A 23336-nucleotide genomic window follows, 5' to 3' on the forward strand; every position below is an offset into this window, starting at 1 on the left:
CAGTATCGTTCAGGCCTTATTTTCTACTCACCCGGGTGTTTGCACTCTTGATGAAGCTGTTGCTGATTTTTAATATGTTATTAAATTTAGATTTACATATATATATTTATAACAAGGCCAACAGGATTAGGAGCATAGTGCCAATAAACTCAGAGTGTTGTGCAAACACGCTGTGCAGGCAGCAAAGAATACAAATACTCAATAAAAACAGATGATGAATTTTTCATTCCAGGTTGTCCGACATCATGAGTCAGCGGACGGAGCGACGTGGGATACATGTGGACCAGTCAGACCTGCTGTGCAAAAAGGGATGTGGTTACTATGGCAACGCAGCATGGCAGGGCCTGTGCTCCAAGTGCTGGAGGGAGGAGTACCAGCGGGTGCGCCAAAAACAGATCCAGGACGACTGGGCCTTGGCAGAAAAGTAAGACCTTCTGCTGCATCATTATGGGCTTCACTAAAGCACCTCTCTAAAACCAGTAAATACAGACATCCATCTTTTTATAAGCTGCCTTAAGCAAGTCTGATGGGTTACAAGCTGCTAATAAATAATGACCGAGGGGGGAAAATACTGCATCTTGATTAAATGTACTGTGTTTGTAGATGTATTGCATCAGCTTTTTATTAGCCTTTGTGTGATTGGCCTTACTATATAAATGACTGCATGTTAATACCAAAGTTATCAGCCTCTCTAAAATACTGTTTTCTATATTAAAAACAATGTTTTATAGATTGTTTTGTCTGTATTTTCCAAAAACCATGATACTTCAGCACTGAACATGGTAAAGAGAATCATTCAGACTGTTGAAAAAGATGGTGTCAGCAACTTTTTATTGATTTGTTTCTATACTGTTGTTCACAGTATTTTAAGCCCTGAACAGACCTCGCTGCAGGTGATCCCGGTTCGAATCCCGCACCGAGCGTTAACCTGCATGTCATTCCCCCCTCCTTCCTGTCTATCTCTACTAACCTGTCCATTAAAGGCAAAAAAGCCAGAAAAAATATACTTAAAAAAAAAAAAAAAATAGGTCAGCTCAATCAATTAATAATATATCTCAGATATAATGTCATACCAAAGTCACATATCAGAGTGCTTCTTTTGCATTGCCTTATGCTTTCATATAGAGTTCATCTATGTGAATTTACCTTTGTAACCAATGGAGACCATGGTTTATTGTGTAAATCTTCACATTCTCAGTATAAGACAATATTGTGGAAATAAGGCAGCTGGTATGCAAAATCTATCTAGCCATCTAAAGTCTAATTAAAGTGCTAACAGGTTTGTCTTGTCTGATGAATCCAGAAACATGGATCAAACTGGGTGAAAACTCTGCCAGCAGATTTTCTTGGGAGGAAATTATTTTAAGGATTTAAAAAGCGGATTTTCACACACCATTTCAAACTATAACTTACCAAACAGATTTTAGCTTTTGAGCGTGTGGACATTTTAGGATTTAATTGATTCTTATGCTGAGGTAAGGTGGCAAGTCAGTTTTGATTTAATGATGTGATTCTTCCATTTGTTTTTAATTACAGCTTTAAAGCTCATTAGTTGTCCCTGTAGTGTAATAAGTCACTGTGCAAGAACAGCTTTGTCAGTGACACAGTGTATTTACAAGTTTGTTATGTATTTTATTTGTCATATTTGTTTGGGTGTAGATTGCAACGTGAAGAGGAGGCAGCGTATGCCAGTGTTCATGGAGCTCAGGCCCAGTCCCACTCCCAGCCCGCAGCATCACAGCCGCACACAGGACACGCTTCTCTGGGAGCCTTCTCCAAGTTCGAGGAGAAGAAAACCAATGAGAAGACGCGTAAAGTGACCACCGTTAAAAAATTCTTCAGCCCTTCGTCACGCACTGCTTCCAAGAAGGGTATGAAAGCTAGTTTGACATTAAACTGGAACTCCTCTCAGCCTGTTATGCTGTCTGACTGGTTTGTTGCCGAGCTCACAGCTGGCCTGCTGTGCACAGAAGTGCTGAGTGAATAGTTCTAGCACATAAATCCTCCTAAAGCCACAACTTTTCTCTGTACATTTCTATTTGTTTATGGATTAAATAAGCAAGATAATCAATAATCGTGATTCTCATTCTGAGAATATCAACATCTACTGGATGCATTGGCACAAAATCTGGTACAGATGTCCATTGTTCCCTGCATGACTGTTTAGTAGAAGAGGATCTACTTTTAGTTATGGGAATAATTAAGTGTGACTTTATCTGAATTTATTTCTCCTTATTAGAAAGCCAAGAGGGAAAGACTCCCAGTCCGTCCATTAGCCGCCACGCCAGCTTTGACACAGAACAAGTGTCAAAGGACTTTGTTGACTTCTTGAAGAACCTCCAGAAACCGGGTCGAGAGATCCATAAGCAGTGTCGAGCCTTTATTGTGAACATGTCCAGCAAGAAGGTTGGTTGAACATTATGAAAATCTTAAAAATAATAAGTTCTGCATTTTCGTGACCTGGTCTGCATCTCATGACCTTCTAACTTCATGTCTTGTCAGGACCTCGGTGCTGACGAACTGTCCGAGTGCGTGCAGGATTTCTATCAGAACATGGCGGACCGCTTAATGAGTCACTTTAAAGGTTTGAACAGATCAGTTTCAACAAATCAACTGTTGCATCCAAGAGGCATTAATATGTTATAAATAAATCTTGAAGGTGAAACACTGGACACTAGTAGCACTCAATTTTGATACAGCTGTAACCAAGGTGTGATACGTCTTTGTTCTCCAGGATCTTCAGAGTCTGTGGAGCAGGTGATGGACCAAGTGGAAAAGTACATCATGACTCGCTTGTATAAGAGCGTTTTCTGCCCAGAAACCACTGATGATGAGAAGAAGGATTTGGCCACACAGAACAGGATCAGGTGGGTTTCCTGGATTCAAAGCTGGCAGAGATGTTTAGCCCAGAAGCTACTTCCTATTGAACTGTGCCTCTTCTTCTTGTCTCACAGAAAATCCTGAAGTCTTACTTGTTAGGTCCTGATATCACTTTTTTGTCTGTCTGTTCTCATCACTCAAATATCTCAACAATGATTGGATAGATTGTCATTCATGGTGCTCAGAGGCTAAATCCTAATGACTGGGGTGATTTTCTGACTTTTATTCACAATTTTGTACAGACCTTCATGTCAACCTCAGGATGAATAGTAATCACTTGGTTCCTTTTCTTTTTATCTAGCCCTATCCATCAGTTACATGTTTAATTTGTCCAATACCTGTATGTCTAACATTCCCATTAGCCACAGCTGTACTTTGTGTTAGACCTGCTTCACATCGACATGTAAGAGAGCTCATAGAGCTGTTTCGTCTAGAGTCTTACATTTGGAGCTGATTAAGATCCTATACATCTTAAACAGTATGATGTTTGTGCATAATTTTTAAAATTAAAAAATAATATATTTTAGGAGTAATTACAAGGAGCAGATGAATAGACACATTTATATATCAATTTATTTTGCTTGAGGAGAGTCAGCTTGTTTGAGTGTCACATTTAGAGAAGTGCTTTTTGTCACGGTGGTCATGTGCTCAGTTAGTTTCAGTCACACAGCCTTTGGAAAGTATGACTTCATGGTTCACTGCTTTTCCATCCTCAGCAGTCTCAAGATGGAGGTCAAAGCTTTCTTTTATGGCCTTGCAGCTGATGTCACATTAGCCAGTTTTATGAAATGTTCTCCGTGTTTTTCTTCGCTTAAAAAACACATCACGACTGTGTTTCCAAAAGAGAGTGAGCATTACAAATCTATGTGTAGAGTTTCATTACATGCAAAAAAAAGAGAAAAGATTTAAGCTCTGGTTCTCTGTGTTGCAGGGCCTTACACTGGGTGACCATCCAGATGCTCTGTGTGTCCATGGATGAAGAAATTCCTGAAGTCTCTGAGAATGTGGTCAAAGCAATAACAGGTCAGAGTGTGTGATTGTATTTAATTAGATTCTGCTGGACAGTTTAATGATTAAGTGCAGTGAAAATGTTTTGTGTCGACACCCTAACTCTTCACTCATGTGGAAATTAGCTACTCTTGCCTTTAAATTGGCAACACTGTATGACTAAAGGTAGAATATACAGTCAATACATTTTTCTTTTAATGCCAGTGAATTACATGTTTTAACTTTAGAGCAGAACAAAATGCTGTAAAATGTCTTTTCTCATTTGGGTGGAGGTAGAGATCTTAGAGACAAATATCTCAACCAAAAAAACTATCTACATGTCTAGAGACCACAAGAGGGAAGTGAGTAGGGCTGATAATTATTTATTAACAGTATTGTCAACTGAATTATCAATTAACCCAATGCCTTTTTTGAGTAATAAAGAATTAATTTGGTCTAGCAATGTCAGAAAATACATTTAAAAAATCCCAATCACAATTTTCCAGTGCCCAATTTGACATCTTCAGATTTTTGATTGAAAATGACTTAAATGATTAATACTTCATCAAAAATAGTTAACTATTAATTTTCTGTATGTCAACTAATAGTTTAATCAACTAATGTTTCAGCACTTTTGACAATTTGGGTGAATTGACCCTTTTTGAAGGACACTTTTTTGGCAGCAAAACTGGTTTGTGTTAGAACCAGCTGTTGATTCATTAGTCTGTTCAACTCCTGACTTTTACGTGTGTCCAAATGTTCCAGATGTCATTGAGATGGACTCTAAGCGGGTTCCTCGGGACAAACTGGCCTGCATCACGCGCTGCAGTAAACACATCTTTAGTGCCATCAGGATCACCAAGAATGAGCCGGCCTCAGCTGACGACTTTCTCCCCGCGCTCATTTACATCGTGCTCAAGGCAAACCCTCCACGGCTTCAGTCCAACATCCAGTATATCACCCGCTTCTGTAACCCTAGCAGGCTGATGACTGGAGAGGATGGATACTACTTCACCAACCTGGTCTGTCTTTTTTTTATATCTACTTTATAACTGAAACATCTTTCCCCTTGTTGAGTTTAATTATATTGGTGGAAAAAATAGCCAAAATGTGCTCGATGACCTTTTCTTAATGTGTTTTAGCACTCTGGTAGAATTTTAAATTTCTACCAATCTACTGACAACTTTATGCATAACGTTAAGGTTGTTACATTAACTGATCATCATGAGTATATAAATTCAAATGTGTGTATTTTATTGGACCACCCTCTTAATGTCTGTATCTCTTTACTTTGTGTAGTGCTGTGCGGCGGCCTTCATCGAGAAGTTAGATGCTCAGTCTCTCAATCTCTCCCCGGAAGAATTTGAGCGATACATGTCAGGCCAAGCTTCGCCACGACTCAACAACTCGGAGGGCACGTGGCCTGACAGTGGCTCAGCAGTTGGGGTGACTCCCACCAACCCTGTCCTGGCTCAGCTCAATCACAACCTGGAAATGCTGTCGGGCCTCAGCAGCCGGCAGGAGTCGCTGATGGAGGCTGCTCAGAGCCTGCAGGCCGACCTCATCGCCTGGCCCAAGAACGTACAGAGGGAGGTGAACGACATCCTGGAGAAATACCCTCTGGAGATTATGTCGCGCACAGTTTCAGCCATCGATGCCAACAACATGGACAATGACCACCTGCCACCACCACTCACACCCCAGGTGTTCGCTGGGTAGTGGTGTCTACAAAGGGATAAAGGACATTTCATACACAGCGAGGGTAATCCTGCTTTTAAAAGTCAACTCACTGCTTGTATGTTTTGAGTTTGATGGTCTTACACACTCCTGAGTTTGGAGCCATATCACACTTAGCTTATTCTGCACTTTAAAACCTAGTCACACCAGCATTCAAAACAGCTTAAATCTGCTGCAAAATCAATGCATTGCTTGCTTCTTTTTTTAAATCTTAACTTTGTGCAATAACAATGTAAATAGAGAAAAAAGTGATTATAAACACAGACACACAGCAGAATACAGACAAGAGTCAACCAAAAGAAAGATTGAGAAAACAAACAAATAAAAAGTAATTACAGTAGTGGAATAACTGTATTTTAGAGGACTGAAATGGAGATGATTAGTTCAAACGTAAATTTGTGTAAATTTTAACTTAAATTATCTCGACAGAAAGCATGAAACTCCAAAGTGGAGGAAGCTATCGTAGCTCATTAGCTGTATTGCCACATCCAGCTTTATTTAAACCTCATCTGTCGGGGTATAAACTCACACTAGAGGCATGGTTTTTAGACAGCTGTGAGACAGGAGTCAATTATATAAAATGTCTCTTGAGTAAACTGCGTGAACTGAGATAATAAGCTGGCAAACTGTCAGTTTAACTAGCCTGCATGCAGAGCTTCTTTTTCCTCTCTTCAGCATCTCATCATTAAAGTAAATGAAAAGAAGCCATCACTCTCCAGCTTCAGTAGTCCACCAAATAGCCCTGCAAGGAGTTACCTAAAACACCAACTTAGTTTGACTGGGTGTTTATGAACATCTAATCCTCTTTGAAGCCTTGAAGCTCTTTCTTGACAGTTCCTGTTGTGACTTTTTGTAACCACAGTTTCAGTTTTCTGTGTTACAGGCAAGTAAAAACATATCATACAGCACGTATAATACATCTGTGTGGTATGATGTGTGTGTGTGTGTGTGTGTGTGTGTGTGTGTGTCAGTTTCAAGCCAGTTTGACTCATTAATAGAGCACATTAATTCCCTTTCTTTCTGTTTTACCTGTCTGTTACTGAGCTTGGTGAAGCGGTTAAAACTGTAATCACGATTCTGGGACAAGATCACGTTGTCTTTGTCAAGTATCAAATTCACCTCCAGAGAGTTTTTATTTAATCTAGCAAACATATTTTAACACTGTGCCGTGGTCCTAAAATTCACTGTATTTTGTCAGGCTTTCTGCATATTCACCTCTATAATGAATCTGCGACTGAACAAGCATGTTATACAGTATGGATAATGTATTCTAAATATTGATTCATTTTTGTCTTTTTGTGATGTACTGTATAATACGGGTTGTAGAAACAGACTGGTGTCTGTTGCAAACACTGTAGCCCTTTCACTGTTTTTTTGTTGTTTTTGTGTTGATTCATTTGCTTCAGGGTGTTTTTAATATGTCAAATAGAATAACAGCTACTTTCATTTCAATGACTTGTAGAGTGACACCTGGACATATAAAATCATAGAAAGTGTTAGATTAATGTAAAATTACTGTATTTACTCAACTGCAGAGAGAACTAAGCTTAGTTTAACTAATCCAGACTAACATTGTAGGATTGATACTTTAAATGTTGGATGAATTGTACTCATGAGTGGTTGGCATGGTACTGTGGCTGCAGATGGTACTATTTCCTGCAGTTGCCCAGCAGCTAATTTACATTTGAGTCTGGTGATATGTATTTTTATTACTGTCAACAAATCCCCTTAAAAATACCAAGATGAATGATGAATTTGAAGTATTTCCTATGTAGCCAAACACTAAAATAGCATCTTCCACTGATGTCTAAAACTATTTAAACACATAAATGAGCCACACTTTGTATCTATGCATATGAACACTGTAGCTGGTTTGGTGGTTATCTCACATGCACCAACTGTGTATTAATGCCACACTAAAAATGACTGAGCCTTACAAAAAATGTAACTTTATGTTTGCAAGCAAGTTTTAAGTATTTAGATCCAGTGGGCTCGTGGCTGAGTGCGACAGAGGCGTACTGAAGTCTGAAAGTACTCATTAGATTTGTTGACAATAATGAAAAATAAAAAAAATAAAACATAAATACTTATGGAACTGACTTAACTGAAATTGAATGCTTAAAGCCAAGTGTACACATTTCATATTTGTCAGGACATTTCATACATTTAAGTGTTAAATAGCAAATTTGTCGAAAAACTGTTTTAAAACTTAAACTTGAATTAAACTTCGGTGCTCAAATGGACCAGATTAGTCTGCAGATAACAAACAAACCTAGAAATAGAATTAACTCCAGTAAAATATAGGTGAGTGCCTAAAAGTTGATGGAAAACTGTAGAAACACTGTAACAATTATTGCATTTTTATTTGAGTGAAATAAAGAAGAATAAAAATGTAACAAATGAATTGAGTCATTATTTGTAGGTGGTGGGTTAAATGGAGAAAAGGATTCAGATATAATGTATTTCTTATAAAAACTGTGACAATATAATGGACAACACATGCCACGATGCTGTCACATGACCTTTCTGAGGCGAGATCACCAGTGATGTCACACAGATGAAGCCCAAAACATGAATTTTTGGACAGAAGTCAGATTAGTTACATCACATATGATTCAATGACTGCTTATACTGTGTACGAAACTCTCAACAAAAACCAACAGAATAATTTTAAGCGTGCAATAATGACAATTTTAAAAAATTACATTCAGTCATTTCAGAAATTAAAAAAAAACTTCAAGTCCATGTGAAATTTACTGTTTATTTATGTTCGATACTGTTAGGTGACATGTGAAAGATTTTTGGAGACTGAAATAACAACTCTCTCCACCAGAGGCCTCCAATGTGCAAAAGTGACAAAATGCAGTTTTAAAGGGCCATTGTTTGAAGTCACTCAGCTGTAAACAGCAAGTCATGGCTTCTCAAGGAATTATATTGTAGACGTTTACCTTCAACAAACATTTATCATTTGGGGAAGAATTTGTCATTGGTTTTGACTAGAGTTTGCATCCATTGAGATGTGTGTGTTTCTTATAACATTATCATCATACAGTATATACACAATACAAGATAAATTAACTGCAGATAATGTTTATACATGCTTATATATTTCTGGAAAACAAATAATGAAAGCTTTATACATACAGTAAGGCATATAATATATATACAGAACTAACCTAAATGAATTAGTATCAAACATCTGTCAAATATTCACACTGCAACAAAACAAAGAATTCAAAACATTTTATAGTATATACAAAAATACTTATGCAAATGCCCCTAAGAATATTTTAATAGAAAAAATAATAGGAATCTCATCAGGATCAGGAGGACATCACATTATATTTGAAACATGCACTTGCCGCAAAGGGTTTTCAGTTCAGCGGTGGGCCACATGTCTACATGTTTTGTTGTTTTTGGGGGTTACTGTGAATCACTGAGAAGAAGCGGTTCTTGGTGCAGGTATACTTGGTCTACTGTGCTCGTGGTCCTCACTTAGTGCCTCAAATTCTGATCTGTGCTCTGCAAGCACGTATGTCCATCCTGTCTTTACTTTACCTCCTCTATTTTATCACACTCGCTACACTTTAGACTCACTCTCTACATTGGCAATGTCTCCGTTTCTCTCCGTCTGCTGGCTCTTCCCCTGGTTGTCCAGTCTGGTCTTTGTCTCCTGACCCTCCTGCTCAGATTCTGGCAGCCCCTGTTGGCTCAGCTTACTGGCCAGCGACCAGGTGAGGGGCAAGCGGGAGCGGTTGGTCATATCGGCAAGCTCTTTGGCACTGCAGGCGGGTGTGTTAGTTTCATAGATATCATGGAAACTGTTGTAGTCCACCTCATAGAAGCCATCCTCCAGAGTCAGGACTGGTGTGAAGCGGTAGCCCCACTTGATCTCACTGCTGACGTATGAACTTCTTGCCTGGCACGTCATACCTGAAACAGTGAAGAATAAAGGCTGAGGTGGAATCATTTATGGAAAAACTGCAGTGTGAGCCACCTAAAAAGTTTCATCTAAATTACAAAAAATAAACCAAAACAAACATTTTGTTCTTGTTTCTTGTTGTGGTATCTCATGCAGCTTGTTTTGGTTTTTATTTATTCAGTTGTAGAGATGTTTGTCCCTCAGATTTCTGTCAGCAGGCAACCAGATTGAGAGTTAGGGGGCAGAAATTAGGTTCAACCATAGGCCAATTTTTTGCAGCACTGTTTAAGGATGAGGAGCCACTTTTTACAGTTAAAGCAGAATATGTTCATGGGTTTAACTAGTTCAAGAATCGATTTAATTTATAAAACAGTTTTAGGGCTGTATCTGAGGGAAGATGGGAAAAGATTACCAATAAACAAGAATGTATCTTCTGTTTCAATTACGAGACTAGAAATGTATTTCAAGTGTTATCCAGAGACTGGTTCATTTATTGTTTGAAGCAAAGTAATGAAGTAATGCCTGCAGCTCAAAGATCCTCTTGCTGCTACATGTATCCAATGCACCTTTTTATCATGGTGGCATACTTAAATTGTACAGCTGCTCCAACATCCGCAATCCACCTGCAGGCAAAGTGCCTACCTTCCCCTCAGGGCAAAGTTAGTATCATCACTCCCAACTCCCTGCTGTGCTGAGCTTAATGTTTCTCGTGGGGAGCGTCGAGATCAGAGACGCCAAAGATTAATGCTGCTGTACATATTCTACATTTTCATAATCTAATCCACATGAGTTGGCTGACTGAAGTGTTATTAACACAAATCTGTTCTGGTCAAATAGGTCAAGTAATGTTACGCACCTCTGCTATTCATCGTGTACATATTTAAGATGTTGTAGGGTCATATTTTAATGGAACCGACGTGAGTCATTTGCTGTTTAATCTGCTGTAGTTTAATGAGATGTCGTGTAAAAGATTTGATGTATCTCTAAAAGGGAAAACATTAACTTTTCTTTGGGGAGTCAAATAATTTGTACTGACCCCGATGATTGTACAGCACTTGGTTTTTAAAATGGGCTTTGGCTTAATTTGATAATATTAGTAAAATGAGTAAGCTTAAATGGCTAACGTAAAGATCTGTGAGGTGTCTTCCAGTTATTGAATGGTACATCCAAAAGCGCTGAGTCAAGTAACAAGTGGAGTGGTTGATTTATGAGGACATTTCATCCAAAAGGCCTCTTCAGTTCACTGTTGAACACTGTCCAATCACAATTGTGAATTGGTGTGTTTGCACCTCAGGACCACATGACAGACAAGAAGACTGAGGCTGCATTCACACCAAATCTGACAATGTGACACTAGAAGACACAGAAGGTCTCGTAGCTGGGGGCGTGTTGTTTGGGGTGAGACAATGAATTTACAATCCAGGAAGTCTGTTTGCATAACTCACATACAGGATTTTACAATTCTGGAAAGTTTCCACATTTCCAGATTTTTGTGTGAATGCAGCCTAACGTGCGGGGCTTTCTCTAATGTTGTTTTTCTGGTTTTGTTGTTGTGTTTTGCACCTCAGGGCCACTGTACTAATAACTGTCACACAAAAAACACAAGGACTAACTAACCGCATGTGACCTCAACAACCCTGAAAGTGTAAATTACCCTACGGACATTAAATATCCGAGGTCTACCAATCAGGCAGAAGTGAAGAAGCTTTTCAGATTAAACATCTTCAAGAATCAACGAGTCATGTTGCTCAATGCTTTCGGATTTCCCTGTTTCATGATGCATCATGTATTGCTAATTTCTAATCTGGGAAGTGAAATGGCACATAATGTCTCTGGATTTTTAGTTTTGAACATGACTGACATGAATAATTCATCAGTGCACATATGTTTTCCTCAGTCCCTTCATCCATTCCTATCATCCATTCCTCCAACAGTTAACCCATGTTTTAATCACTTTCTAACGCCATTTATCGTGTTTTAATATTTGTCAGTGAGCTCTTTAAGCTCAGATGTCTGGAGGAAACTGAGTCCTCTGTGAATCTCCAGCTGCTGCTTTAAAACAGGTCCACTTATGCCACTCAGACATTGTGTAATTGGTTCATTTTATTATGGCTGATAGTGAGACAAATGATCATACCAGATTCTGGTAGCTAGCCAGCATCATCTGATCGAACATGCTTTTATTTGGGAAAAATTAGGCTGGGCGAGGGGAGTATTGGTTGTGCTCGAGCCTGCTGTCCTTAACATATGTATTTGGGTGTTGCACACTTATGATTCTGTAAATCAAAATCTCCTTTTCCCCACATTTCCTCCGGCAATTCTTGCCAGTCCAGATGTTTAATTCCTCCTGCTCCCTGATGAGCAGCTTGCAGATCGTCTTGCTTCAGCTGATTCCTTTAACACGAACCTGCAGCATTTGCAATCGTCTTTATATATTTATTTCAATCAGCCCTCAGGAGTCCAGGTTTTGCTTAATTTGTGCCGACAGCAGGTCAAGGTTGTAAAAAATATCATTACGCTTTTCATACACACAAATGCAACAGAAAACTGTTTATTTATAAAGTGACTGTATCCAAACTCCTTTTTGTGGACTTTTCACCTAAAATACATAAATGTATGTACTGTAAAATCACTCAAACATAATAATAATTAACAGTTTTAAACATTTATTTAAAGGATATGATTGGTGATATTCTATATGTTCATACTGCCAATAACTTTAATGTGTGGAGCCAAACCAACAATAACGAATTTGACTTGTAGTACAAAGTCAAAAGGTTGTGATATGAAAATGAAAATGTGATCACTGTTCATCATTAGTCTTTGGAGCCATTTTTAAACAAACTAATGTGACCATAATCTTTGTGGTGAAGAAATCTGTGCAGCGGTGTGGCTCAATAATTTGTTTCTAGTGGTTTATGGACTAATGGAGTCTAAAACCTAATGGTTCTGTGGTTTGGTTGTTTTAATTTTCTGCCATGGCACGTAATGCACTTTTTATTGTGGGTGTCTACAAATAAAGATTTTAATATAATTAGCCTACTGAATACACTGCCTGTACTAGTGCAGACCTCAGCTGTATTAATATCTCACAAATACATCTTAATTTGGCCAGAACACCTCTGACTTCATGAATCTGACATCTCACCTGTGGCCTCCACCATCCCCTCCAGGATCACAACAATTTCCAGGTCCTCCTTGGCCAGGTGGGCTTGTGAGATGTCCCAGAAGGGGCTGTTCTGGTTTATCTCGTGGCAGATGATGAGCGGTGACACGAGGAAGAGCCTGTCATCTCCCGTGTTATAACCCACATTCATGTCCGTCTGGTTCAAAGGGATGAACTCCCCTTCCTTGGTCTGCTTAGACTTGATAAGCTTGGCCCTGATAGAAGCCTCAACAATGTGCGAGTTTCGGAGGTCTCCAACTCTGAACATCAGGCACAGCCGTCCGTCTCTCATTGAGATGACCGCATTGGTGGAAAACACTAGTGTCTCAGCTCGCTTCTTGGGCTGCGAGATCTTGACAAACATGCAACCCACCATAAAGGCATTCACAATAGACCCCAACACTGACTGAATTAAAAGCAGAAGTATCCCCTCAGGGCATTTGTCCGTGATGACTCTGTATCCGTAACCAATAGTGGTCTCTGTCTCAATGGAGAACAGAAAAGCTGATACAAAACTATTGAGGTTATTGACACACGGAGTCCACTTATTGTCAGCTAAATGGTCCAGATCACCCCGAAGGTATGCAATAAGCCACCACATGAAGCCAAAGAAGAGCCATGTGACCGTGTACACCAGGACAAAGATGAAGAGATTGAACCTCCATTTGAGATCTACCAGCGTGGTGAAAATGTCTGTCAGATACCGGTATGTCTCCCGGACGTTCCCGTGATGGACATTGCACTTCCCGTCTTTCTGGACGTACCGCTGGATCCTCTTCGCCCTGTCCATTTGTGCCAGCTGTTTAGGCAGGCCCTCACGGACCTGCTTTGGCAACTTGGGTTGTCTGATGGTGGCTGGGCTCTCCACATCCTGCTCCATGGGGTTTTCTAGATGGATTCAAGCCTATAAGAGGGGACACATGGTGGTATTTAGTAAAAGAAAAAAAAGGCTAACAAATGCAGGAAATTTGTTGGGTTTTCATTGATTCTAAGTGCAGTATTTTGACAGATATAGATGACGGACACTTTACAGGAGCTGTTGGATGTTACGTGAACATCCTGATCAATTCCACAATAGTTTTCTGCCCACTAGGGGGTAGAAATGGTTTTGGGAGCTCCCTGGTAGCCAAGTGATTACTGCACATGCCACATGTCACAACACAAGTCACAAACTACATTACACTAAATCTGCTTTTCTTCTCCTCAAATTAGAATAATTGTAATGGAGATTGACAGTGATGCCTTCACTGAATTTACTGCTGTGAATTGAAGAAGAAATTGACAGAGTGATGACAGGATAACAGCAGGGTGTTGAGTTAGGTAGGCCAAACACACAATCACTGAGTGCCTATTCCTATTTTTTCTGTTCAAGCTGTGATAAAAAAAACTAGTCATTTAGTGGAACACCTTTTTCTCTTTTACTGACATTTGTGCCTGTTGCTGACATTTCCTCTTCTGCAGGTTTGCTTCATTCTACTGTATGTTTGAGTCGGCCTTTGTTGTGTAGATCACTGTTAACCAAAGTACTTTAGTTTACTGTTATGAGTTTGCTTAAACTTGAACCAATAAAACAGAAGAGCATTAATGCGAAATTTTATTCTCCTCCTTTTCTTCAACCACAGAACATAATGAGGAGGGACAAAAAATAAAAACAATATTTTATTCATACATACAGATGACAAATAAACCCTTCTCCAAAACGTGGACTGTTTTTATCACTAAACAAAGCAGTATTGTACAGTGCAGTCGTAAAACGTACAGAGGCAGCAGGTGTGAACACTGGGGTCGTAAAATATACCCCCACAGTCCCCATGAGGCTGGTGTCCCCACATGACTTCAGCAATGCAAAATAATACAAAGTCATGTGTCAAATAATACAGAAACCTGCTGGTAATATTGTGAATGTGTGCTGTAAAGTCACTGATGAAAGTTTCAAATATCTCCTCTTTTTATAGTGAGTTTAATTTCCTTCAATATGGGGCTGTGGATGTGATTTCTGTCTTTCGCTGCTTCCCTTGATGGTTTTGGTGACAAGTAATATTGACAGCAGAGACGTTGGCGTTAACCTGTGTACTTGTGTGGGTTTTTTTTGTATCTATCATTATGGTCCACTGTCTGTATATCAAATTGTCCCTTAGGGGAATTAAAGCTTTATTCTACTTTGCTCTAGAAATTAAGTTTATTCGTGTGGCATTTATCAAACCAGCATTACAAAGTGTTTTACAGAAACTGGACGTTAAAACCAGCATACAGGAATGAAATCAACAAAAAAGAATATCAGTAAAACAGTCATAATATATCAAATCTGAGACGCACAGTGTAAATGAGATATCAATGTATAAAAGTGTAAAATCATGCTGAGTATTAAGAGTATTAGTCCATTTCAAGCACTCATTATGATTCCCACCATCCATCTGCTGAGATACAAGATACATACTAAAGGAGCAGGTCTATTTACAGAAACAGTGATACTGAAGTGATGGGAGGAGGAAGAAGTGCAGCAATGGAGAGGAAATAAACTGATGGATTGTGTGAAGGATTAGGTTAAAGAAGAAGGATAGTGACTGTGCAGGATGTTGCAGGGTGGCACGGAAAAATACACAGCTTGATGGTATGTTAGTCGCTTGAGATTGAGATTGAGTGGCAGTCACACAAGCACACAGATAATATTATAAACAATAAACCTCCTACTCTGCCATTGTCTCAGCGTGGTACTCCTGAGTATGTACGGGAAACCAGAAATGAGTCGTGTGCGGTGTTCAGCTGTTGAGCCTAGTATGAAATTGCATGAAATTTTGCAGCTACTGTAATGCCAAGGGAAAAGTCGGCACCACCCACACTGCCAAAAGCAAGCTCCACTTTGTCACAGTAACTCACGAAGTATAGAGTGAATGTGTAACACTAAATTAAGGTTGTAATGCTTCTATTAGCTGCGGAATCTGAAGGTACTCAAGAGGTCAGGCACCCACGGGTGAAATCTTAACATGAGGTGAGCATAGGAAGAATAATTGTCTACTGAACGCAAATACAGGATTGGAAATGGTGTCAAAGCTGAGTTGTACATTTGATATGAAATGTGTCCTTTTTTATATGATACTTTATTAGAGTCATGATAGTTACACCCCATTTCTCTTTTTTTTAACTATCACAAGCAGTGCAAGCCTTCCTAATGGCACCTCATGATATGTTGGGTGTTACCCTACAGTAGAGCTAAAGATTATGGAAAAATATCTAACTGGGAATATTTGACCAATATTGCAATTGTGATATGATTTGCAATATTAAAGGAAATTATATCTTTTACATCATTATTCTTTTTTTAATTGAAAGACATAATGACTATGGTGTGGTTTTTGCTGAGATCTCTAACGACAAAGACGTTTTCTCAAGTCTGTGGAATATGATGTACAGCCAGGACATCTCTGCAGCACGACAAAATTTAATTTAAAAATCGTATTTCGACACACATTTCTCAAATATTGCACCTCCTGCCACCTCCAGCCCTATCATAAAGCTGACTTAATAAATATATTTACATTAACAGTCGTGCATTTTTGACATGCATAATTTCTTGATGAAGTGTGCACAACATTTATTCAATTTTGTATTGTCAACTTGTAAATTCTGTCATGGTTAAGCACTAATATCATTTCATATCTTTTGAGTGACCATGGTTGATTGGAAGATGTCTGGCCTCATGTCATCAAGACTGACTAATCCATTACTGTTAAAAACCTGCATCTGGGCCCTGGACTATACCATCCTCCTGAAACAGCGAGGTAGATTTTTTATTGTTGACCTCTTCCACAGCCCTATTTAATCACAGTTGCTTTGTGGGGTTTTTTTTGCATTGCAGTTGATAAATTAAAACCTGACTTTTCAAAACTACAAAATCCTGCATCCTGGGCCTTGTTCAGGCTCCAACAGTTTATTTAATTTAGTTCCCTTTAGTTTCCTCTGGCTGGGACCTTTTTATCTTCACACCAACAATGAGTGTCAATTAACTCGTTACCAACAGGTGCGCCAAGTGACGACCTGTAATCAGAGGCGTGCTCAGACCTGTCTCACTGAAAACCTCACTGGGCCCCTTCCCAACGGTAAATCCCCAAAATAACAAAAAATACATTTACAGAACTACATGCAGATGTACAATCAAACAGGTATTACTGTGGGTCATATGGGCAAAACAACTTCAAACTACTATTGTTAAAAACTAAATAAATACATAATGAATGAACACATCTGTGGTTGACTACAATGAAAAAAATTAAAAGCCGTAGTGAGCCATTGTAGTATAAAGAAAATAAATATAAAACGTCAATGTCTAACTACTTTTATGTGAAAAGGTGAGATGTAGTAATAAATGCACAGGTTTTTATCACTTTACTCTGCAGCACACCTCAGCTCTACAGACAGTTTCAGTCTAAGATTTTTGTTTTACAACCTGATACTAAATGATTTTGTTCAAATTATTTCTACATACAAGGTAGGACGAAAAAAGCTGACAAAACAAAATGACTGTAAGCTACTGAGCATAATGGCAAATGGATGAAATTAGCAGCTAGCTGTTAAATATAAAAGAGAGAGTGAATTTTGGACTTACATTCATCACATGGACACAGACATGACCCCAAATAACTGTGGCAATCCTCTGTATTTGCTAACATGTTCATTATATGTTAGTATTGGGTTTACAGCTATAAAAAAGCTTTAAATAGCAACATAATGATGTTGTAATGTAATAATGTCTCCTCCGTGTTTGAAAACAAGTTTGTCATATTTGCGGGTTGTTTATATCGCCCCCATGTGGCCTAAAAGTGACCTAAAGCTAATTTAAATCTGCTGTTTTCATTGTAATTGTGTTTGACATAAAGTTATGGTGCAGTTAAAATGTAATTCATAGTGTTGTTCAAACACTTTACTGAGCTGTGTGTGATATTACTGACACGGAAGGAACAAAAACCCAAATCTCCATAACATAAACTATTAAATTTGAGGGTGAAGACTTGGTTTAGGGTTAAAGTAAAGTTAGTGAATGCAATGTTCTCTGAAGTGTTGGAAATGTGACTGTGTATGTGTGCTTGTCAGAACATGTTTCTTCAGGAGCTATGTTGGACTACCCTCAGGGAAAACTAAATTTAGTTCCTACGAAATACAGAGTATGAGTTTTTTTTAGTTATTATTCAATTACTGACATTTCTGTCACACACAGTTTTCAGTTTTTGTTTTTTGAGCTGCTGACTGTCCCCGAGATCTGGACGGATTTCCTTTTACTATGCTCACAGTCTGAGCCACCATCAGCGTTTTTACCACTGGAACAAATGGCTGTGTTGAAGCCGTTCTGCTCTCCATTCACAGGGGAATATTATGAGCTTGAGCAGCGCTGGTTTCCATGGCAACACACAGCTCAGTCTACCAAGTGCTCACAATATAGCAGGAATGTACTGGATGAGGCCGCAGCATTGGATAACATTTTGTAGGTTTCATCTTGTTTCAGAAGGACCCGAGGAAGAACAAATACTGTGTCTTTCTCTGTGCATGAAGCTGTCATTTATGACATATGTGGTATTTTTAGCTTTGACTCATGAATATGTGTGTATGAAGAGCATGAAAGAAAAGACACAATAAAGCCACTAAAACAGTTTTAATTTTTACTGGTGTCGTATTGGCTATTACAGGATGTAGGGAAGCTGCTATAGTTGATATTTTTATATTGAGAATGGATCAAATAACTACTAGCAAATGAAAGGTGATTAAAAAGTGATGAACCCACAGAAAATGATCACCTGACACTGCAGCTCCTCTCAGCTTTACAGAACATACCAGTGTCTTTCAGGTCATTGTTCTTGTTTTATAACCATTTTGTTTCACTCTTACAGGTCTGACAGCTTTTTTCTTCTATTTTAAAGCAAAAACAAGCTCTAAGAAATGACTGTACACCACCTGCAGAGCACCAAATGGCAGCCAGACTAAATTAGCAATGAGTCGATGATCATTGCAGAGCATAAAGCTGCTAAAGTAGTACTAAAACTGATTTTACAGTCTGCAAGAGTGAATCGGTTCACTTTTCATTTATGGTCCACTTTTGAGTGAATTAAGCAACTATGTATATTGTCTACAACTTCAGCAACAAATCATTTCAATCTGATTTGCACTCATGGCTTTTTCTCCATAGCAACAGCGGCCGAGGCTCATGGGTAATGCAGGATTCTTAGTCATCTGCCAAATCATGGACTAGACACTGTTTCTTAGAAACAAAGCTGAAATAATTAAAACTGGTGTTTTTTCTATGTTCAATAAAAAAACATAGTTTAAAGACATATTTGAAATGGGAATAGAGAATGAGCAAAAACACTTCCTGGATCAGTGGCCAACTCACACAAATGACATGAGGTGAAAATTAGCTTTTCTGTGCTTTACATTCATCAAGTGGACATAAGTGGACACAAACTTGAGTGCTAATGTTATGCCTTATCCGTGGCATTTTTTAAGTAAGCATGATTGCTAACAATTTAACAAGAAGATAAAAAGTTATTTAAAAGTTGTTAAAATAACCTTCAACCCAATAATAATAGTTATAGTTACAGAATAATGTGCCTTGAGAGTAACACTTTCCAGGGTAAAAAGGTAGCTAGTGAGGTAGGGGGACTGATCATTATTTCAAAAAAACGAATGGCCCGAAAAATGTCCTGTTGGACTGAAAGCCAATTAATTCAATGGCCTGTTATCACAAGACCTGAAAACATATACCCTGTCCATGGTGCTGAATTTGGGGGGGTTGGGGTAACGGATGCACTGCCATTATTTATAGTAAGGTGTAGCGATTAAGCTTTCTTTTTCATCTTTTGGGTTAGTTAGTAAGCACTAAATTCACTACAAAGAAAATATTGTGTAAATTGTGTCTTCATACTTAGAAAAAACATTAAAATATTGAGGGTAAAAAACTCCAGAGAGAGTGTGTGTTTTCAGAGCAACATGTCGTGTTGTTTTCAGGATAACGAGCCATCAGACTAATAGGCTTTCAGTCCAAATGGAAGTTTTTTGAATTATTGGGGTTTCGGAATAATGAGCCGTCAGACCAGTGGCATGGTGCCATTAACCAGTGAGCTGGGCATGCTAATATCAGCAGCCAAAACTCAGTTAATGCATATTTAATTTATGACTGAATGGAGCTTGGACTAGCAAAACCTGAAATCCTATCAAAAAATACAGTTAGATAATGATTTGCCTTTCCAGGTTACCATCATAGTTAGCCTTAGCCGGGCATGCTGACGTTGGCAACTTATGCTACAACAAAATAGTTTTGCAGTAGTATTTTTGGTTTTGGAGAAACAATGAAAGAGTTATACAACCCTGATAGACCTGCCATGTCTAGTTATAGTTGCTAAGATATCATATGACAATTGTTGTTTTGGTGGATAAGGTTTATCAAACACAGTGTTAGCACAAAGTTTAAAACACAGGCTAGACATAAAGTCACTAATTAATTGGTTAATTGAGAGTTATTATCGTGAAAAACATTATTGTGGTTTTTGTTTCTCTTTTCTCTTATCTCTGCTGTGTGGAGGAGATTGTTTGTCAGCTACATAGATCCAGATGTGGTAAATATTGAGCAGAGGCCATGCGGGGACACACACATGCTATTTATAGTCATGCACACAGCTGAGCACAGGTAAAGGCATTACAAATAATCTCAAATCTTAAATGAGTGTCTCTCTAGTTATTTAAAGCTCAGGGGAGATTGATGGTCAGTAGATGGAAATCAGCCACAATATTTCTTTTAAAAAATGATGCATGAAAATAGAGCAAATTAGCTATTATTGTTTCCGTCCTTCAATATGATGCGTGGGGCTAGATGGAGCTTAATTAGTCGTGCAGACTGCCAGACCATCCACTGTGTTAAGAGCATTAAAAGGAACAGTTCACCAAAATGAATAGACATACAGTATTTCTCACTTACCTTAGAAGGGGAGTGAACAAAAAGAAGGTCGAAACACTGAATGAGCACACAAAACTGAAACTAATTAACTAATATGGGTGACCTGACCCTTTAACATGAAGGTGAGTGAAAAGAAAGAGACATGACGTGACAGTTTTGCATTAGTGCCACATGGTTCATTATGCTGAAATTATAAAGGGGTGACCATGGTGAAGTGTTGAGTTTGCCCTTCAGCAAAGAGCAGCTACAGCAAATTAAAACAAGAGAAAATCATAAAATAGGGAGGCTGTTAAGTAAAATATAATAAGCTACGGGGAATTTAAAATAAAAGCCTGTTTTTTTTTGTTGGGGGGGGGGGGGGTAAATAAAAGGCCATGGCCTCTATTTGTGAATTCACTGTGGGGTCACAGGGTTTAACTGTCATGCCAAAGTTGTTTATAAAGGCTCCTGCATTTTATTTATTGTTGACAAATTGACATGTGGGAGGATGCTGTTCAGGCTTTTTAAGAAGAAAAGTGGTTCAAGTGAACAAATTCTCCTCATTAATTAACAGAAAAGTAGTACCTCATTTTATGTTGGGCATAAGTCGTTTTCAAAGCAAAAAAAGACAAACATGCCCTATTTCCAGCATTTCAAATGAACAGTACTTAAACATTACATTAGAGAAGATGTACTTCATGACTCTGTACTGTCTTTAATTTGTGGAGAAGAGAGTGGGTAAGTGGACAGTGAGAGACCCTAGTTGGTGGTGCTGATGCTGTGTGGTCTGCCCAGCTGGAAGTACGTCACATTTTCTACTCAACTGTTAGATATCAAGGAAGTTAGTAAGAGGGTGATAATAGAAATAGGAGATAGTTAAGATAGAAACGCACTTACATTACATTTCTGTAGTGGCCCAAATCAGGCCAAATTTTTTCCTGATTTTTGTTTTAATGGATGTGTGAACAAACCAAATCTGACTTTTTAATATCAGATCTGGGCCACTTGGATATGTGGTCCTAGATTTGATTCATATCCGATCTCTGGCTGTGCGACCGCTGTCAGAACAGTCAGATCTGAATTCATATAGTTTTTTTTAGCGTCTCCCTTTTCTGTCATGATGCGGTAACATCAACCTCACAGCCCGGTAAAAATAAACATGGAGGAGAGTAACAACAGCAACAGTGACAGGGTTTAATGGAGAGACAAGGATGTTTCAAATTTGTTGGACATTTATGGAAAAGCTGCTACTTATTTTCTATGTAATTTAATTTATTTTCTATTTGGCTGTCACACAAGCAACATTATTGCTATTATTATTATTATATAAATGCTGCTCACATTTTATTAATACATCTGCGTGGCAGTTCAGTGGTGTTCAAACCAGAGCTGAATACATGTCACTTATAAATATGAACGTGAATCATCAATACAAAAAGATCCAATCTGACTTAAGCATTGAGGCTTGTCATGTGAACATAGACGTAAAAGAACACAGCATTTTCCAGAAGTGTTTTGTTAAAGTCCAGATGAAACAGCATATCGAGAGTATCTAACTTCCATATTGTGACGTATTTGTGAGTGAAACAGGACAGACAGGCATTGGGAGGAATTCGATTTTAACGTTGAAAAGTGGACTTATCATAATGAATCTCAGCTCTGTGGCGCTAGCTGAAGATTGATTGATGGGTGGATGGATGTCATGATATTATTGGTTGAGACTGGTTGATTCAAGCCTACGTAAGCACACATCATATTTTGTTTTACAGGGCAAAAAAAACAACTGGATTTTGATATAAGAATAAAAAGATTTTTGTTTTGTATTTCTTGGCATATATTGTTAAATAAAATGCACAATATGAGCAAGCATGTGATCTAAAAGGGTTAAAAAGCCTTTTTTTCATTTTATCTTGACTTTCAAGGTTCCAGTGAAATTATGAAATATCCATGAGCTCGAAGGCTTAAGGTACCAAAATAGCATCGCCCAACGTGATCGTTTGTCATTGTGATGCAACACATATTTTGGCGCCAGCACCTCCTGTGCTGAGCAGGTGTCTGTAAAAGAGGAGGCCAGTTGACACCCAGTTCGTGGTTCACTGTCATTTTTGTTGTCAAATTAATAGCTGATTAATGACGGACGGAGCTAGAAACACAATTCAAATTGCTCAGTGTCCAGAACGTTTTTCATCCTGACGTCCGTAAGACTTTCTGAAATATTAAAGTGTTTGTTACAAAGCATCCACTGAAATCTGAATCTCAGTTACTGCAAGTTACGTCAGACAGTGTGTGATATACACAGCAGGTTTTCACTAACCATCTGCCTCTCTTAACCAAACGTGACATCATTAGCACCATCATGTCGCCACTTACAGGCTACTGTAATGTTCTGCTCATAAATCTTGAAGCGTATAAAACAAGTTCTTGTTGCCTTGATTTCTTAAATCAAGACAAATCTGTTGTAGACATTTCACCCATTCATCAAAGTGGATTTGCAAACATTTTTGGCTTTTTTCCAGCTGGTTAGTTGCCATTGTTCCTACTTTTTTGGTACAATCCTGTAGAAAGAAATCTACTTTATGATGCATTATGCTTGTCTCCTGAGCTGACTGCCAAAGTCTTAACTACAGGGCTGATTTAATTCATACTGCTGTGCAAAACTGGACATGTGTAAGTAAAAAACTTTTTGTGCCATATGTTCAAATATTAATGAATGTCATGTCCAAATC

The 23336-nt window shown here is 38.5% G+C and overlaps 2 protein-coding genes across 2 annotated transcripts; one reads left to right on the top strand and one right to left on the bottom strand.

The window, feature by feature from the left end:
- The first annotated feature begins 235 nt into the window (after nucleotides 1-235).
- rabgef1 (RAB guanine nucleotide exchange factor (GEF) 1) lies at nucleotides 236-6551 on the top strand. Its single transcript, XM_053331459.1, has 8 exons — nucleotides 236-424; nucleotides 1660-1871; nucleotides 2240-2406; nucleotides 2503-2584; nucleotides 2735-2867; nucleotides 3812-3903; nucleotides 4633-4889; nucleotides 5167-6551. Exons 1-8 carry the CDS (start codon nucleotides 246-248, stop codon nucleotides 5584-5586), a joined length of 1542 nt encoding a protein of 513 aa, XP_053187434.1. The 5' UTR covers nucleotides 236-245; the 3' UTR covers nucleotides 5587-6551.
- A 2633-nt stretch (nucleotides 6552-9184) lies between these two features.
- Nucleotides 9185-13572, bottom strand: kcnj6 (potassium inwardly rectifying channel subfamily J member 6). Its single transcript, XM_053331460.1, has 2 exons — nucleotides 12675-13572; nucleotides 9185-9537 (listed from the first exon to the last, which is right to left on the bottom strand). Exons 1-2 carry the CDS (start codon nucleotides 13570-13572, stop codon nucleotides 9185-9187), a joined length of 1251 nt encoding a protein of 416 aa, XP_053187435.1.
- Nucleotides 13573-23336: the final 9764 nt, after the last annotated feature.

This window comes from Scomber japonicus, chromosome 13 (genome assembly GCF_027409825.1).
Source record: "Scomber japonicus isolate fScoJap1 chromosome 13, fScoJap1.pri, whole genome shotgun sequence".
In the NCBI taxonomy this organism is placed as follows: Eukaryota; Metazoa; Chordata; class Actinopteri; order Scombriformes; family Scombridae; genus Scomber; species Scomber japonicus.

What these genes read in the sequence shown, in the direction of transcription:
- rabgef1 (XM_053331459.1), top strand. Translation starts at nt 246, where the DNA reads ATGAGTCAGCGGACGGAGCGACGTGGGATACATGTGGACCAGTCAGAC. An exon ending in ACGCACTGCTTCCAAGAAGG is followed by an intron (nt 1,872 to 2,239) that starts GTATGAAAGCTA and finishes TCTCCTTATTAG; the next exon opens with AAAGCCAAGAGGGAAAGACT. An exon ending in CTTAATGAGTCACTTTAAAG is followed by an intron (nt 2,585 to 2,734) that starts GTTTGAACAGAT and finishes TTTGTTCTCCAG; the next exon opens with GATCTTCAGAGTCTGTGGAG.
- kcnj6 (XM_053331460.1), bottom strand. Translation starts at nt 13,572, where the DNA reads ATGGAGCAGGATGTGGAGAGCCCAGCCACCATCAGACAACCCAAGTTG. An exon ending in GGGGATGGTGGAGGCCACAG is followed by an intron (nt 9,538 to 12,674) that starts GTGAGATGTCAG and finishes TCACTGTTTCAG; the next exon opens with GTATGACGTGCCAGGCAAGA.